Below are 18,643 nucleotides of genomic sequence, written 5' to 3' on the forward strand. Positions count from 1 at the left end.
TTTTTGCGGTACGCGGGCCTCTCACTGCTGTGGCCTCTCCCGTTGCGGAGCACAGGCTCCGGACGCGCAGGCTCAGCGGCCGTGGCTCACGGGCCCAGCCGCTCCGCGGCATGTGGGATCTTCCCGGACCGGGGCACGAACCCGTGTCCCCTGCATCGGCAGGCGGACTCTCGACCACTGCGCCACCAGGGAAGCCCTAAACTGCCTTTGTGTGCAGTGAGCAACTGAAGAATTCATTCTAACTGATTGTGTAAAGCACACTCACTGTTCCTTACAGATACGACCATAATTTATACATGAAATTGACACGCCTCTAAGACTGTCGCTCTTTTTCCTTCTAACGTGATATTTTGAGTCATTGAGGAATAAAGGCGGGGAGCTTCCTCTGTCCTTTTCCACCATCTGCATGAGTGAATCAGGCTCTCAACATGAGGCTCTTTATAAAGAAGCCTATTTCACATTAAAATGCTTAAAACAGTGGGTAATACATAGTTGTATCAATTCTCATCCCCTCCAGGGTGTCCTTTTTCAGGATGGAAGAGTGCCTACAATGTGGTTCATGGACTAGACTCTTGGAGACTAGGGTCCAAATCTTAAAAGTTGTCCAGTTTCCTCCCTGCAGGTCGTGTGGATTTGCTTTTCCTTTTATGGGTTTGCTGAAAGTAAAAGTAACAATCTCAACCACTTTCTGCCTTAAGAGAGCTATTCCTCTGAAGCAAAGGCACACCTGGACGGGTATGTCAGTGGATGCGTCTCCCAGGTGACAGCGCCTTCAGGTGTCCACATCCCAGTTGAGACGTGCCGTGTGTTTCCTCATCCATCCTCCCCAGGCTCCTGATGCAGTGAAGGGATTCTGAGTCTGATGTGTGAGTCTGTGGTCTTAGTGAGTCCAACAGTTCCTTTGCGTCGAAATAAAAGTTTCTCCACCAGGTAAAGGCTATTGTGTAAAAGGATTCCTGGGCACTTAATCCTTGGTTGGTCGAAGCACAAGACACAATTGTAGTTGCAACTGTGAACAAGCAATTTGGTGAACCGTCCTGCAGGGGAGCCTTCGGCCAGTGGGAAAGGCATGGGATTGGCTGCAGCCTTAACAGGAATGTAGGTGGATGTCGTCAGTAGGTTCTGGGATCAAGGTGTTCACATAAGGAACACAGAACATTTAGGTGGACAGTCGTTACAAAGGGAGGTGATGTGTTATCCTAGCCGTGATAACAGCCACTTTGGGAAACTGGTGAGCTTGTGTATGTGTGCCTTTGAGAAATTCTGTTGACTACAACACGAGCCTTAGCCACTTCTATGACCAGATTAATCTTTTCCTTGAGAGGAAGCCGAGGACTTGAAAAGGGCTTGGAGGTCATATTCAGCGTAGATGTTGATGCAGACTGCAGTCTCTCCTCCCTGTAAGGAGGCTGTTTTCTTAAAGTATTTCACACAATCCCCGTATTAGAAGTTGCTTCTCCCCACTGGTCTGCCCGTATCTGATAAGTGGCTCAAGAGCTCTGCCTGGAGTGAGGGAATTTCATCATAGAAACCAGACATTTCTTACAGTCAAGACTTAGCCTTGCTGAACTGATATATACAAACCATATTCATTGCGTTTATTATCTCTGTTAATTCTTGTGAATAAGATAGGTATCTTCGTTCACCTTTCATAAATGAAGAAACGAGCCTCTGGAGTGGAAGTGGTTTGGTCAGCATCCCGGATCCATTAGATGAGAGACCCAGGTCCAGCTCAAGTCCCTGGGCTCCCTTCCAGCACATCCCAGGGCCTCTACTATTTTACAAAACGACCTCCAGGCTCTTGTACGTGCTTCACAAACCTATTTCTCTGTTGGTTGATGATTCTCTTTCTAATTCAACTTTTCAGTGATAGATCTGGCAACAGATCTTGTAGAACAGCTGGATAACACCTCAAAAAGTCTTTAGGAGTTGTCAAACATGGAAATATATGAAAATATATGAAATATATGAAGGACTTGATGTCCTTCAGTTGAAACAGAATTTGTTTGAAAATGGTGATTTTTGCTTCTCTTTATGCTAGAAGTGGCTTCCTTATCAAATTCCAGTGAAGTGGTCTTTTCTTTTTCTCTCTTAGTTGTTTTTTTTCCTCAAATTAAAATGTGTTATATTATTAAAGCGAGTGTATGGGAATTAATGACCATGAGTGATGAGTACAGAACAACAAAACTGTGCTTAGATGAGGGTCTGACACTTGGTTGAGCGATTCTTCACTCTGAAGCCCAGAGGTCACATTAATTAAACTCCCACCTCTGAAACCAGGTATATGGACACATCACAGATATTCAGAGGTACATGGACATCGACAATGCAGGTAATAAAAAAATCTCCTGCACCTGTGCTAAGCAGCACACAATGGGAATCCTTCCAAAATTCATCTATTTTTTTGCATACTAAAGAACTATTTTTATTACTTCTTTTTAGTTACTTTAATTCAGACACCTAATAGTCCTGTAGATCAATGCATGTATCGCTGTGTAAGTGACCATGAGTCAAACTTTGGGAAGACATTTTTTATAAAAAGAGAATGTGACTTATGACTTAGTTGAAAATTTGGGAATATTGATATTGATATTTAAATAGTGAAGGACTCCATTAAATAAGAGATTTAGAGCAAAGACCTAAAAATAGTGTCACTGATATTTATACTTAGTATATAATTCACAATTGAAAACAAGGTTAATTGGGATTGTAAATTCTTAAGAAAACTCTGAAATGAGCTGTGGGTTTTGTATTATGTCTTGTGCCTGGCAGATATGATTTATGTGATAAAGAATGGGTCCTGGCTTTTAAAAACATGCCGCTGTCCATTTGCAAACATGTCCTAATGCCTCTCCTGTGGCTTGGTGCATTTCATTACTAGGTTCTCCCCTTGTAAAAGCTGTAGACCATGAACAGGGGCAGGGGCTCTGGGAGGACAGCCTCTGGAGCTCCTCTCCTGGAGCTCCCCACCTTATCTCAGAGAACTGACTTCCTTCTGTCCTTGGGCCCTTCCTGTTCCCTCTGCTGAAGAGTCTCCCTTTCTTGGGCATTGCCTGACTTGCATCTTCTCCCCACTCAGATCTCAATTTCGGCATTAATTGTTCAAGGAAGCACTTTCTGATCACCCTCACTTACCTTCATCCTGGGTTATTTCCCCCTTTATTTTAGTCCTTGTTTATTTTTTTAATAATAGCTTACACAACTTACAATTGTACAGTTGTTTTACATAATTACCAACGTATTGATTTATTTGTGTCTGTTTCCCTAAATAGAATGTAAGTTTCATGAGAGCAGGACCCATTTCTGTCTAGTTTCCATTTGTAACTAGTATTTGTAAGGTAGTAGACACTCAATACATGATTTTTATCTTACTCAATAAAGGAATAGGTAATAAAAACTATAGTCCTGCCTACCTGGGCTGGCATTCTCTCTCTCTTTTCTACTCTTTAATTCCTATACAGGACAACTGCATTAGTGCCATTAAAAAAAAGAAAGAAAAAACATTTTTCTTTTAATCAAGGGTAACATAGAGCTGTTGGACTTAGAAAGGCAACCCTGAAATTTCTATCTCAATCCCTTTCACAGAGTTTAGATGACGGGTAGAAATAGGCTGGCTTTATAAATCCCTAAAGAGACCTTGAATGTCGGTCTTAAATTATGCCACAAACCACATAACACATGTAGGGAAGTACATTGTGTGACATATTATTAGTGTGTGTGATGAACGTGTGGAGCATGTGTGTGTGAGTCTGTCCCAAATGCTGTTTCACGTGAACGTTCATCAGGAATCTCTGTTACCGTTACCTCCTTTATAATGTACTGTGATAATTGGTTCTTGTACTGATACCGTAAGGGCACCACTAGAGCATGAACAGAATCTTTCAGGAAGGGCAGGGTGATGTTGAACATGGTTTAATTTGATTTTCGTCCCATGGAAACTGGCAATCCATTTTTGGTATTTACTTTTTAAGTTTTATCATTAGCAGCTCTATTTGATGTATTAGAGGATTCATTTCTCCAACAGAACTTATTGTATTTCAAGCAAAACAAGAATGAGAACAAGCGGCTGATTTCAGTTGAAAAGAGTATAATAAAGGAGGAAACTGGCTAATAGTTGAAATGCAGCATGGGAGTCTCTGTTCTTTTTCTGAGCATAGGTCTATAAGGTAACTTTAACTCAAACAGCAATATTGCGAGGAGGGAAACCATGCACTGTGGATACTTGCCAGGCCTGGCTTTCAGGAAAAGGCTGCTTCATGGCCTTCCAAGTGGGGTGGTCCTTGGGAGAGGCAGGCAGCCTTGCTGTGTGATTGCCAAGTGGGCCAGGGAGAGAGGCACATTACAGGGAAGGAGGAGAGAGGTGTGTGTGTGTGTGCATGTGTGCATGCATGCGTGGGTGTGCGTGGGTGTGCATGCGTGTGTGGGTATGAGTTAGTATGGAGGGTCCAGGGCCTCCCTTAGAGAGAGGCTCCCCACTCCCACCCTGAGGGCTCTTCTATCTCCAGATTCTACTTGGTTCTGGACCCTGGAGGAGCCAATGCCAGGAACTATGTCAAGATGCTCCCAGACCTTGGCCACCGCTGCATCTTCTGCTTTCTGCTTTCTTGCTCCCAGTCACTCTTCAACTGCTTATCTGACTCTTGTCCAGAGACGTATACAATTGCAAATATAAGATACTGAAATTAAGGATTTTTTTAACCTGCTAACTATAGTCAGGGTGTAACCGTAGTATCTTGCTGTGAGCTGTGCAGTATCTTTATTGAAAATATAAATGAATAAATATATATATACATATATGACTGCATATATCTATATGTATGTGTGTGTATTTCTGTGGCTATTGGAAGATACGACATTACAACGTCTTACCTCTTCAGCATTTATGAGTCAAAATATCATAATTTATTTGTTTAGACATTTAGATTACTATAGTGTAAGTAATGATGCAATGAACATATTTAAAGATTTGGCTTTTTCTTTGAAATTATTTTCATAGTAGAGATTTCTGTAAATGGTATTACTAGGTTAAATGTTTGAAAAACTGATTCTTTATGGCTCTGTTCAAATTGCTTTCCCAAAATTTTATGGCAAATCACATTGCCATGAATGATTTACCCAGTTGACTCATTGGCATTGCATATTGTTACTTTAAAGAGAAAAATACCATTTCAGTAGTTTATTCATTAAGAAAAGGCTATTAATAGTAATCCTCTGTTTAACATTTGGCAAATGTTAATTAAGAGAAACCCCAAACGCCAAACAGCAACTACGCTGATCTCTCACATTGCAAGTGCACTTGTAATACGACCTGGTTGGTATCTTTCCATGTGGCCCCCAGAGTATCTTTATGGAACTATCCAATCCTTGTACCATGAAAAGAGGCCAGTTCATAGTCTAACCCTTACCTGCCCGTGAAGTCTAACCTGAGAGTTTCCAAGCTACGTACTCCAGGTATTCCAGTCTTAACAGTCTGCTTAAATAGTGCTCCATTGCACACACGTTCACATGTCCATCAGCTATCACACAGGCTACAATGTTGTCCCTTTCATCTTATTACCAGCATCCTCTTTCATCCCCTCTTTATTCCAGGTTCTAAGTACAGACACATTAAGTCTAAAACTCTGGGAAATGCCTGGCACAAATCATAGACCATGTAATTTTTTAGGATTTATTTAAAATCACCAATGGTGATCACCTGGTTAAACTAATTATATATACAAGGAAAATGTTTATTTTACTTCTTTCCCCATGTGAAGGACCTCCTCCATGGCAGTCACTTGCATCCTTTACATTATTATTCCGTTTTCAGTTGACTGTGAGAACAATGGTGCCGGGATCGTGCACGGGTCTGTTTGTAGCAGGAATGCATCGCAGGGAGAAGCTGAACTGCAGTTCCTCCTGTGTTGGTTCTTCATAGAGTAGCTTTGTTACTGTGTCAGTAGTGAGCTCCCAGCCCCTTTATGTATAAGAGCAGAGTCTAATTTTAATTTTATTTTTATTTATTTATTTGTGCTGTGTTGAGTCTTCGTTTCTGTGCGAGGGCTTTCTCTAGTTGTGGCAAGTGGGGGCCACTCTTCATCGCGGTGCGCGGGCCTCTCACTATCGCGGCCTCTCCCGCTGCGGAGCACAGGTTCCCGACGCGCAGGCTCAGTAGTTGTGGCTCACGGGCCCAGCCGCTCCGCGGCATGCGGGATCCTCCCAGACCAGGGCCCGAACCCATGTCCCCTGCATCGGCAGGCGGACTCTCAACCACTGCGCCACCAGGGAAGCCCCAAGAGCAGAGTCTAAACACTAGATGATCCTTAAAAAATTAAAAATAGAATTACCATATGATCCAGCAATCCTACTACTGGGCATATACCCAGAGAAAACCATAATTCAAAAAGACACATGCACCCCAATGTTCATTGCAGCACTATTTACAATAGCCAGGTCATAGAAGCAACCTAAATGCCCATCGACAGACGAATGGATAAAGAAGATGTGGTATGTATATACAATGGAATATTACTCAGCCATAAAAAGGAATGAAATTGGGTCATTTGTTGAGACGTGGATGGATCTAGAGACTGTCATACAGAGTGAAGTAAGTCAGAAAGAGAAAAACACTGTATATTAACGCATATATGCGGGACCTAGAAAAATGGTACAGATGAGCCGGTTTGCAGGGAAGAAATTGAGACACAGATGTAGAGAACAAACGTATGGACACCAAGGGGGGAAGCCGGGGGCGTGGGGGTGGTGTGATGAATTGGGCGATTGGGATTGACATGTATACACTGATGTGTATGAGATCGATGCCTAATGAGCACCTGCTGTATAAAAAAATAAAATAAAATTCAAAAAATAAATAAATAAATAAATAAATAAATAAACACTAGATGATGACCTGGTGAGATTCCACTTCTCTGAAGTATGCATGACCCTCCTACCAGAACAGGTAAGAAGGTGTTGACAAGGCGGCTGATTTAGCTTTAAGATTTGATATTGTTACCAAACTCAGGTTTGGCTGCTCGCCACTCAAAGGCCAGTAATCAAGAGGCAAGTGTCAGTAGAAAGGAAAGGTGCTTTAATCAGAGAAGCCCGCAATCTGGGGAGAAGGTGGACTCGTGTCCCAAGACCAACTCCCAAGATTCTGCTCAGTCATAACAGTTTTTAAAGGGAAAAGTGGGGGTGGGGGGCGGAATCTCAGTGAGTCATCAGGCATGAGGTTGGGTTCTGTATCACTGTCCGTTACGTGCAGACCGGCTGACTCTCTCTCCAGATGTTTTCTCATCTGCATGACCTGCCTGCAGGATTGCTAAGGGGACTCTTGAGGGTTGGAGAGTTAGTCATTCTTTAACTGCTTAATTCCTCATTCTTACCTGTTTTAATCTAGGAAAAGAATCAACAGGTTAGGCAAGGCATGGTGTGCATGCATGAGAGCATAAGTCAGGAGTTATGTTCAGTTGCCTAGTGATCTCATTCCTATAATCAGGTTGGGGGGAACAGAAATGAGCAAACAGGAAAGGGGCAGAAGAGCTGTTTTCAGTATCAGGAGATTACACCTAATTATGCATTGGTTAACTCTCACTGATTTATGTGTACATTTCTGAATTACACAGTCTGCAAACATTTATTATCCATCAACCTACCTAGAGTTTATTTTAGGGAACACAAAAGACTTAGTGATATAGTGATAAACCACAATAAAAAATGTATTATAAAGAGATTGTACTGATAGATAGTAATGGCTAGCATAATGATTCTACACTTCCTTTTAAGGAGAAAGTTAAGAAAACAAAATGGATTTCTTTATTTTATTTGCACTGAACATTAATTGAACTCAACAAAACAACAACCTGTTTCCTAATTAGAAACACTTAGAAAGGAGTGCTAGGATAGTTTTCTTTTAAATTAGAAGAAAACCATTTAGGTCCGTGTTCACCTGACGTTCTTTATAAAGGCATTTTTTATTATCATCTATATTTCTTGTTTTCATTAAATTCCCAGCATACATTTTTTTTTCCAAGGTAAGCATTGTCAAATTTATTTTTGGTATGTGCTGTGTAACTTCTAAAGCATGCAGTAAGTGTTCATTAAATGCAAATTGTTATAATTCTACTACTACTGAAAATTACTGTTTTAACTTAGGGTGGCAATGGGCAACTTAGTAAAGACCTTGTTTAAAACTCATGTCTATAAAGTTCACCCTAAGCAGCTGCACGCCATCACATCCCTCCTCTAATTCCAGACTAATTGCACTTGCTATTCCTGAGCTGGGCTCTGTCTGTCTGTTCCAGCCTATGGATTACAGAACTGCCCAGACCCGCCGCCTTTTCAGAATGGGTATATGATCAACTCGGACTACAGTGTGGGGCAGTCGGTATCTTTTGAGTGTTATCCTGGGTACATTTTAATCGGCCACCGAGTCCTCACCTGTCAGCATGGGATCAACAGGAACTGGAACTACCCTTTTCCAAGGTGTGATGGTAGGTTAATCACTTTTCTTGGAAACGATTTAAGTTTTCATATGTATAATGGTGCCTGAAATATTAAATGAATGTATTTGAGAATTCATTAATTTGTTCGACAAATTTTTATTGGGAATCTATTATGTTAAACTCATTCTACTTAGTATTTCAGGAATGTATCATATGCCAGTAAAAGGTAAAAAAAAAAAAAGAATAGGTCTTGCCCTCAAGGAAACTACAAGGGTAACAGAATAATAAACATGAATATCTATTATGCAAAATCAGGCACAAAGAGCGTTTTGATGAATTACAAATACAGAAGGTGGTGTTTGCTTGGGAAATCTTTATGGCTAGAGCAGTGCTTAGTTTCACAGTAGTTCCATCAAATTGCTGGATTAGAGAGAAAAGAGTACTTTATTTCACCCTAGATATTTTCTATTATTTAACTTTTATAATAATCATATATTGACTTTGTATTTCAGAAAACTGACTTTATTTTTGTAGTTGGCCTTGAAGGACACGTACTGCTTTGCTACTCAGAGATAGAGACCATCCCAGATAGAAGCAGTAGTGTGAGCAAAGACAGTGCAGGAGCAATCTTAGGAAAAAATTAAGTAGGGTCCTTTACTGGTGCCTGAAGATCAGGTCTGGTTTCAGTGAATATCCCTAGTCTGAGCGGAAATCACTTCTTTAAAGCTTCTGTTCGGCTGTGTAATTTTTATGATGACTCTGAAATTTTTACAATATTAAGTTAAATAGATCAAGTACTTTGTTTGTGAAGAAAGCATAGGAAAGAAAAGTTACCATAAACCTAATGTTCTAACATTATAAATACAGTACCTCTGAATGAAAAAATAATGAAATTACCGACTCTGTGGACTTTTAAAATGCTAAATACTTATATCCCAGGGGCAAAAAGGGAAAGGCATCTGTCTGTGTTTGAATTTCTACTGAAGAAGTAAAAAAAATAAAAGCAAATTGGTAGACTTTTTAAATCATATTTTTCACCTGTACTTTTCCATTCTTTATCATTATATAAACAGCTATAAAAGAAAAATATTCACTGTATTTTTTTAAAAAATAGTTATTTTAGTTGACTACAAATTTAATAACATAAAATAGCATTTTAAATTATTTTCTAAAACTAAGAATAGCAGTAGCATATCTGGTATTTTTTATTAACACACCTTAGAAACTTTTTGTACTACTCACCATTTAAAAAGTCATATATTTATATATATAAATTACTTTGAATTGTCAGGATTGAAAGCCCTTTTTACTTGCAATTTTTGCCAGAATCCTTTGAATTCATATGTAAATAGGAGACTCCTTGGCTCGATATAAAAAAATAGGATTATGCATTTAATTAGATTTCATTGCTTTTTCAAATCCAACTTTCCAACATGGAAATAATTGCTGGCTTAGAATTATTTTGTCAGTGTGAAGATAACAAGATACATCTTTTTGGATGATATATGATGTATAATACTACCCAGAGTTGGCCAAAACGTGAAGCTAAAATCCTCCAGACATCCAAGACAGCCCAACTCTCCTGGTACCTCGTGAAAGTTCCAGGACTGCCCCCAAGCCACCCTGAGGCGTGGCTAATTTACTGGTAGGACTCACAGAACTCAGTAAGCTATTATACTCAAGATTGTCGTTTATAACAGGAAAAAGACATTAAAATCATCCAAGAGAGTGATGCACAGGGTGGAATGTAGGGGGTACCTCACTCTCAGAAGTGACTTGTGACAACATGCATGGAGAACGTCCACCCTGGGCAGCTCAGCTGGGCCTTAGTGCCCAGAGTTTTTATTGGGTCTCCTTCATGTAGGCATCACTGATGATTGCTTATCTAGTGGTTGATTATCAGTTTCCAGACCAGCTGATATCCTGTGACCCAAAGGCCCCACCCTAAATCGCAGGGCTGGACTTTCTGGCAGGCCAGCCCCATCCTAAGACTAAGGGATGTGGCCAGGCCCCCAGGAGAAACAAAGACACTCCTATCAGGTATGGCAAAAAATTAACTCCCAGAATCCAGGGCAAATGCCAGACTTTTCTTTAGGCAAGGTCAAATTCTTTACTACGTAGATACATTTACCATTATGTCTCTCTTCATACCTATAATGTCATAGACAGAATAAAAAATCAAAACATAAGATCCATGTAAAATTCTTATATTGTAAAGCAAGTGTTCCAAGATGTTTTTAATGTCTTCCATATTAGATTAAATTCTAAAAAAATAACTGGGGGGTGTTATTTTAAAACAAAAGTTACTTTATCTAGAAAAGGTTGCATTTCCAAAAAGTTAAATAAAAAAGTGCCCTATTTCCTGAGAATGGTGGGCTATTCAGATGCCTATCAGTGTTCAAGTAAACTACAGTTAGGCCCCTCACAGGACACCAGCAGATGCTCTGATTATCCAATATCCTCACCTAAAATGTGTCCTATTAACACAGAGTGGTTTATCATTTCAGATTTATGCTTGGTATACAGGGCAAGTGTACTGAAAAACACTCTTCAAAGGTCCAGCCCTGTAGACTTCAGAAGAATCTCAGGAAAAAAAAAAAAAAAAAAAAAAAGATACTTTGAACAAGTTCTGGGCATCTTTATTAAAAACTGAGCAATTCAGACAATTAAGATCCAAGAATTTTAAATCTTAAGCCATCAAGCTTCACAAGTGTGTATTAAATTGGTTTGTATGAATATGCTGCTAATTTGCATAAGAATCTGTTATGTAAAATTAGTATATTCTGAATTTATCTGAAAAAAATCTGGACTACAAGTGTGATCTTATTATAATAAATAAATGAAAGTATATCTCTGAAAGTGACTTGAGAAATTTAAGCCATTATTTTTACCGTAACTTAAGAAGTCTCAATTTTTAAAAATGGGTTATACTTGTTAAAATATGGTTAAGAAGGCTGTGGCTTATTAATTTACTAAATGTAATTTCATAATTAAATATGCATCTACACTTAGATATATAGTGCAAAATTTAAAGTATTTTGTTGACCTAATTAATTCTTTAACACCGAAATATTTATGTAGATATACTTCTAAGGTCTTTTTAAAAAGTTTTAACATGGTGGTAATAATCCACATCCGGTGAGACATTCAGGTGATGCCTCATCTCCATCATATTCAGTATATCTAAGCTGTCTCTAGAACTTGATGGAAATAGACAGCTTAATCATTTGTATGTACTTATTTTCCTCTGGAGAAATACATATAGAAATAACTTTCACAGCAATCCTTCCTCCCAAACTAAACTCTTTGTTCTTAACATAGATGTATGTGTAAAAAGTTACATGCAGTACTCCCACTTCTGACACTTCTGGCCACCAGTGTGTGAGCTCTTCCTAAGCAAGCAATTCTGTGACACCAGATGGATGTCCTACACGGGAACTCAGTTCTGATGCTGTCTCCCTGGTGACGGCTTCAGATCCCCAGGTTACAGACTCAGTCCCACAAGACTGTCCCCGCTCCCTGCCCCAACTTCAGATGCAAATCCAGGTTGTCACCTGTACTTCTGATAGACTGCAGATTCCCATAGTTCCCTCCTCCTGTTGGATTAATTGGCTGGAGCCACTGAACATTTTACTTACTAGGTAACTAATTATCAATACCAAGGATATAGCCCAGGAACAGCCAGACGGAAGAGATGAGGGGCCTGCAGCCCTCTCCAGGTGCTCCCTCCCGCCCCCCACAGCTCCACCCTCCACCAACCGGAACCTCTCTGGACCACCCCTCCTTTCTTTTCTCTAAAGGAGGATTCATCACATAGGCACAATTGATTAAATCCTGGGCCCTTAGGTTGGAGATTAAGTCGACCCCCCTTCCTCTTTCCTTCCCAGAGGTGGAGGTGGGGCTGAACCTCCAATCACAGGTTGGTTCCCCGGGCAACCAGCCCCCAGGCTTCAGGGCTTTCCAAATCACCGCATTAACATAAACTCAGTTGTGGCTGGAAGGGGCCTGTTATGAATAATAAAAGACAGTTTGATCTTCATCACTCTGGAAATTCTGAGGGTTTTGGGAGTTCCGCGCCAAGAGCAGGGAAGAACTGCATGTATTTCTTCTTATAAGCCGTGCTGCCTCAGTGTATGCTCCTGGATACATAGCCGAATACGTGTGTGTTCATTCTGGCCCCTGGGGTGGAGCGGGGTGCGGCATCTGTATCACTCCCAGTTGCGAAGTGCAGTGCACAATACCCCGATGGTCTCTCTCCTGGCTGGTGGGTTGCCTGCCCCTCCTGCTGGGACCAGGCTGCTTGGCAGACAGGTGGTTGGCTGTGGTACAGGGACCCCTCCTGTGACTGGATGCTCCCCACTGGGCTCGAGACTGATCTCCACTGAAGGGTCTTCTTTGAATCTCACCCTCAGGGAGAGCATGGGGGTGGATGCATTTCATGTGAGCTAGATCACAGGTTCACTGTTGCTTTAGAGTTCACCTGAGATACTGCTCAGACGTGGAACTCAAAATATACCTTTGGTGCCACTAAGGTGAGGGGAAAGCCTCTGGGAAGAGATCCTGGACAGGCCAGAGAAAATGGAGATGCAGCTTTGACTCACTGTTGTAGGGTCGTACGTTTTCTCACTACAGGCCACGCAGCAGGATTTTGCCTTGAGAAAACGTTACGTGTGCATTGGCAGTATTATTACCCAAGTTGAATTTTATACTTATTTAGCTTTTAACATCTTTCCTCATCACTACATGGTGTGCAGTGAGGTCTGCAAGGGCAGGGATGGGGTGTCTGTGGGTCTTTGCTGTATCCCCAGGTCCAGCCCCTTTGCCTGGTACATAATAGACTCTCAATAAACACTCATTGAATACATGAGTGAAAGGATTTGTTATTTGAATATCATAGGTAAATCATGGCAAATATATTAAGTGACATAATGTCAGAATGTGTTTTACCAAGAAAATAACCATATCATTTATTTTGACCTTTAAGAGGTGGGCACCATGCTTTTTGTTTGTTTGCTCTGTTTTGTTTTCTTCCCCCCAATGGGAGGGGTACTACTCCAAATAGTGTTGTTTTAGATGCAAATTAAAGAGTCAAAATGCTAAAGGGAAATCTTAGAGTTATAAATCAGTACGAAGCGAATAACTGCAAGTCACACATCAGGTATGTCAGCCCAATGGCTTCAACACACTTTTTTTTTTTAACATCTTTATTGGAGTATAATTGCTTTACAATGGTGTGTTAGTTTCTGCTGTATAACAAAGTGAATCAGCTATGCATAAACATATATCCCCATATCTCCACCCTCATGCATCTCCCTCCCACCCTCCCTATCCCACCCCTTTGGGTGGACGCAAAGCACCCGAGCTGATCTCCCTGTGCTATGCGGCTGCTTCCCACTAGCTATCTGTTTTACACTTGGTACTGTATATATGTCCATGCCACTCTCTCACTTGTCCCAGCTTACCCTTCCCCCTCCCCGTGTCCTCAAGTCCATTCTCTACGTCTGCATCCTTTTTCCTGTCCTGCCCCTAGGTTCTTCAGAACCATTAATTTTTTTAGATTCCATATATACGTGTTAGCATACGGTATTTGTTTTTTTCTTTTTGACTTACTTCACTCTGTATGACAGACTCTAGGTCCATCCACCTCACTACAAATAACTCAATTTCGTTTCTTTTTATGGATGAGTAATATTCCATTGTATGTATGTGCCACATCTCCTTTATCCATTCATCTGTCAATGGACACTTAGGTTGCTTCCATGTCTGGCTATTGTAAATAGAGCTGCAGTGAACATTGTGGTACATGACTCTTTTTGAATGATGGTTTCCTCAGGGTATATGCCCAGTAGTGAGATTGCTGGGTCGTATGGTAGTTCTATTTTTAGTTTTTTGAGGAACGTCCATACTGTTCTCCATAGTGACTGTATCAATTTACATTCCCACCAACAGCGCAAGAGGGTTCCCTTTTCTCCACACCCTCTCCAGCATTTGTTGTTTGTAGATTTTTAAATGATGGCCATTCTGACTGGTGTGAGGTGATACCTCATTGTAGTTTTGATTTGCATTTCTCTAATGATTAGTGACATTGAGCATCCTTTCATGTGTTTGTTGGCCATCTGTATATCTTCTTTGGAGAAATGTCTATTGAGGTCTTCTGCCCATTTTTGGATTAGGTTGTTTGTTTTTTTGATATTGAGCTGCATGAGCTGCTTGTATATTTTGGAGATTAATCCTTTGTCAGTTGCTTCGTTTGCAAATATTTTCTCCCATTCTGAGGGTGGTCTTTTGGTCTTGTTTATGTTTTCCTTTGCTGTGCAAAAGCTTTTAAGTTTCATTAGCTCCCATTTGTTTATTTTTGCTTTTATTTTCATTTCTCTAGGAGGTGGGTCAAAAAGGATGTTGCTGTCAACACACTTATTTTTAAAGTGTTTTCTATTCGTTGTCTTACTCATTTTTAATCTCTCAATTATTTGTTGTCCATGTTTATTGAGATCCGAGCCCAACAATGGGATTAATGCAAGGAGATTGGGTGGGGGTGGGGGTGGGGACACAGTCCCTGACTCCCACCTGCTGATTAGTCTAATTGTGAAGAACAGCTGGCCGTGAACTGTAGACCACGGCCACCTGGAGCCCAAGCCACCAGGAGAGACTTTCAGGGGGTGGTGACATTTGAGTTTTGAAGGAAGAGACCAGTTCACCAGGCAGCAAGGTAGGAGAAAAGCATGTGGGCTTTTCGTGCAGGTGGACAAGGGTATGATGTTTGCAGCTGAGAAAAAGTATGGCATCTTCAGGGTACACTGTAGCTTGTTGTGACTGCAACGTGGTTTCTGGCCCTATTTTAAAGATTATAAGTATCTGTATACTTTGTTTTGCGAGGTTACACGTCAAGGTCTGTCTGACTCCAAACCCCACTTATAATTATGCTATAAAACTTGTAAAATGTTCTCCACAGCCCCTTCTAATGAATTTACCCAAAACTCGGGCTGATTCAATCTACTTGACACTGGTACATTTTCTAACCCCTTTGAAATCAGGGTGCATCTGTATAGTTAATGTGTCATATTCATGGTATTTCATCAGTCATCATTTTGAATTGTTTTTGAGCTTTTAATAAAAATGTATTTCAGCTTATTCACTCCAGCTAAATTTTATGACTTTTGTGGCAAATATTTGAAAGCCTCACAAGATTCATGTTAGTAACAGACACTCTTATAGCATCTACTGGCTTTTAGTTTGACTTAAAAGTCTACTTGTCTATGACTTTGATGTATTATTCTACAGTCTAAATTAAAGAATACGTCTCAGATTTTCTGCTCATGTATGGTCATTTCATTTTTCCATAAAATAAAATAAGTTCCATGGCAACAGTGATGATCCCTTTATTAAGTAAAATAAAAATGGACTCTGAGTATTGGGATTCTTTACATCATTGATAGCAGGTGAGATATGGGAGTGCTTCTATAAAATACCACTGACATAATTTTATCTCATTTCTCCAGGTGTAGATCTGAGGAGAATTGATTATGTCTTTGTTTCAAGGCAAATAGACTTAAATGCTTCTCTTTTAGATAGTTTAAATAGGCTTTAGAAATCTCACTTAAAACAAAAAAAAATTGTCTTTCAGTTAAATATTTATGCATAATTTCAATATCCCTTTTGCATCAGATGGTCCAACGGGTTATCATCTCAGTCACAGGAGACAACTGACTAAGGGTTTTTTCTTTCTTTTTAATTATGTGGAAATGACTTTATCCTAAGGGTATTTTGAATGTTTGGAGAATATATTAAATGAAACCTAGATAACGTAGCTAAGAAGTATAATTCTTCCAAGGTTTTAAGACTTTAGGGGGATTATTTTGACAAAGTAGTTACTGAGAGATATTTCACAATTATTTCTTAGAAGGAAAATTTTGCCTGAGGAACCATAGAGACTGAGAAACATTTCACTGTATCCTTTGTAAGTGGACTGCGTGGGCTTGATTTTTCTTACTTCCTTCTCAGCTCCTTGTGGGTATAATGTGACATCTCAGAACGGGACCATCTATTCCCCTGGGTTTCCGGACGAGTACCCCATTCTGAAGGACTGTGTCTGGCTCATCATGGTGCCGCCCGGTCACGGCGTCTACATCAACTTCACCTTGCTGCAGACTGAAGCTGTCAACGACTACATCGCTGTTTGGTATGAGAACCCTCCCTGAGAAACACCATCTGTCTTTGTGATAAACCATTCTTGTAACCACTGACGTGTCACTTACATCTATTTAGAAATGGAGTAGTTAGGTAAATATCAGCAAGGGAAGTTACCAAGTAAATCTAGAGATACAGAGAATAAACCTTATGTACTGTGTTTGAGTTGTACTACATGGTAGATATATTCAGGATTACTCTAGATATAGGAGACTATCCCATGATTATTTTATTTTTCATTTTTGTTTTCTGTTTCAATTTTTATTTATTTTTTTGACTGCACCACGCAGCTTGTGGGATCTGAGTTCCCCAACCAGGGATTGAGCCCGGGACCCTCAGCAGTGAAAGCACGGAGTCCTAACCACTGGACCACCAGGGAATTCCCTGTTTTATTTTTCATTTTTAAGTGTGATGGCTTTTTTTCCTGAAGGAAAAGCTGATAGGATCCTTTGCCATTATAAGAATTTGATGCTTCTAGAAATGATTACAGAAATGATTACACACAGCTTTCTCTCCGTGCTTTATAAACCTTGCAGAACTGCCCTCCCATGTGCTGTGTAGGGGATACTAAATGGGGATGTAGCCCTGGCTCCCTATCGAATGAGCCATGTGGTCTGGATACGTGGCTTAAACTCTCCTTGACTAAATGTTCCTATCTATGGGAATGACTATTCCTACCTTTGCATTTGGAGGTTAGAGTTTATGGGGGAAATGGGAATGACAATTTCTCTGTCAAACTATGGTAGAAAAAGTAGAGTGTACCGTCGGGGCATGACCCAGAGTTGAAGAGCCAGGATGTGCTTTTGGAAGAAACTGCCCTGAAAACTCAAGGAGTAATCAAACTTAACAAGGTTGTGTGTGTGTGGTGTGTGTGTGTGTGTGTGTGTATGTTGGCAAAGTTGTCGTAAATGTAGTGGTTGTTCAAGTTATTGGAAAATCTGTAAGGCAAGAGAACAGGGAGAGTTGCAGGCGTTGGGAGACACCAGGTGTGTAGTGGCTGAAGTCTCCTGAGAGCCCAGAGAGAAGAGGTGACCTGGCCAGGTAAGCAGGGTGGACCATACAGAACCTCATAAATCATGTTAAGGATTTCAGGCTTCATCCTAGAGCATCAAGGATTCAACTTAGGGTTATAAGAAGGAGAATTACAAGACCAGATCCTGGTTTCAGAATACACAGTCTCATTGTGTGGGAAGCATGTCAGCTGGCCGAGAAGGCAGAAGAGTCCAAGAAGCCTCTGAGGCTATAGAAATAAGTCTGACAGGGAGGGGCATCCCGGTCAAGGGAATGAGTGGGAATGGACAACTTGAAAGGTTAAACTGACCACATGAAGCTGCCATTTCAGAAGCAAAGCAAAACAGACAACACCAAATGAAGATCCACACAATAATATCAGCAGGTTTACTTGGATTAACTGATAGATTTAGGAGGTAGGAGGAAAATCTTCATCAGGTAACAACAGAGGAGTGAGCCCCTGTTGTCCGAATGTGCGTGAGACAGAGAGACTGGAGTCCCATCACCTGTGAATATTAAATATCTTGATATTTCTAAACACGGTATCTAGAAGACGGCAATATTTTATTCAGTTTTTAAAAATATTTTAATTCAGTAGCAAGAGCTCCATAAATCTCACCTGTGATTAAAGAGACACTCTGAATTTACACTGTAAAACGTGAGCATTTGAGAAGAAGCTGATAAATGGTATTACCGTCACTAGAATAAATGTGACCTGGTCTCAGAAATGCCTCAGAAAAAAAGTCAGCTGTGGGAGAAACAAGTGAGCCCGAGCTTCTGGTTTGAAGACCAGACTTTTCAGATGGATCCTGGAGTCAGACCATCGTCTTTCACCGAGATGGAGCCCGACTGTCAGAAGAAAATGGTTGTTAATTTAAGCTGTAACTAGGAGCTTTCTCTTCAGATGACTCCCCTTCTCTTTCCTAGGGATGGTCCCGATCAGAATTCGCCTCAGCTGGGAGTTTTCAGTGGAAACACAGCCCTGGAAACAGCGTACAGTTCCACCAATCAAGTCCTGCTGA

The 18,643-nt window shown here is 40.6% G+C and overlaps 1 protein-coding gene across 1 annotated transcript in view; it reads left to right on the top strand.

Moving 5' to 3' along the window:
• LOC103084768 (CUB and sushi domain-containing protein 1-like) overlaps window positions 1-18,643 on the top strand; it is a 338,785-nt gene that overhangs the window by 195,507 nt on the left and 124,635 nt on the right. Inside the window, 3 exon segments of the mRNA XM_082931482.1 lie at window positions 8,283-8,471; window positions 16,425-16,602; window positions 18,549-18,635. Of these exon segments, the coding sequence (XP_082787608.1) occupies window positions 8,283-8,471; window positions 16,425-16,602; window positions 18,549-18,635 (454 nt within the window).

This window comes from Lipotes vexillifer, unplaced genomic scaffold (assembly GCF_000442215.2).
Source record: "Lipotes vexillifer unplaced genomic scaffold, Lipotes_vexillifer_v1.1 scaffold1980, whole genome shotgun sequence".
Taxonomy (NCBI): domain Eukaryota; kingdom Metazoa; phylum Chordata; class Mammalia; order Artiodactyla; family Lipotidae; genus Lipotes; species Lipotes vexillifer.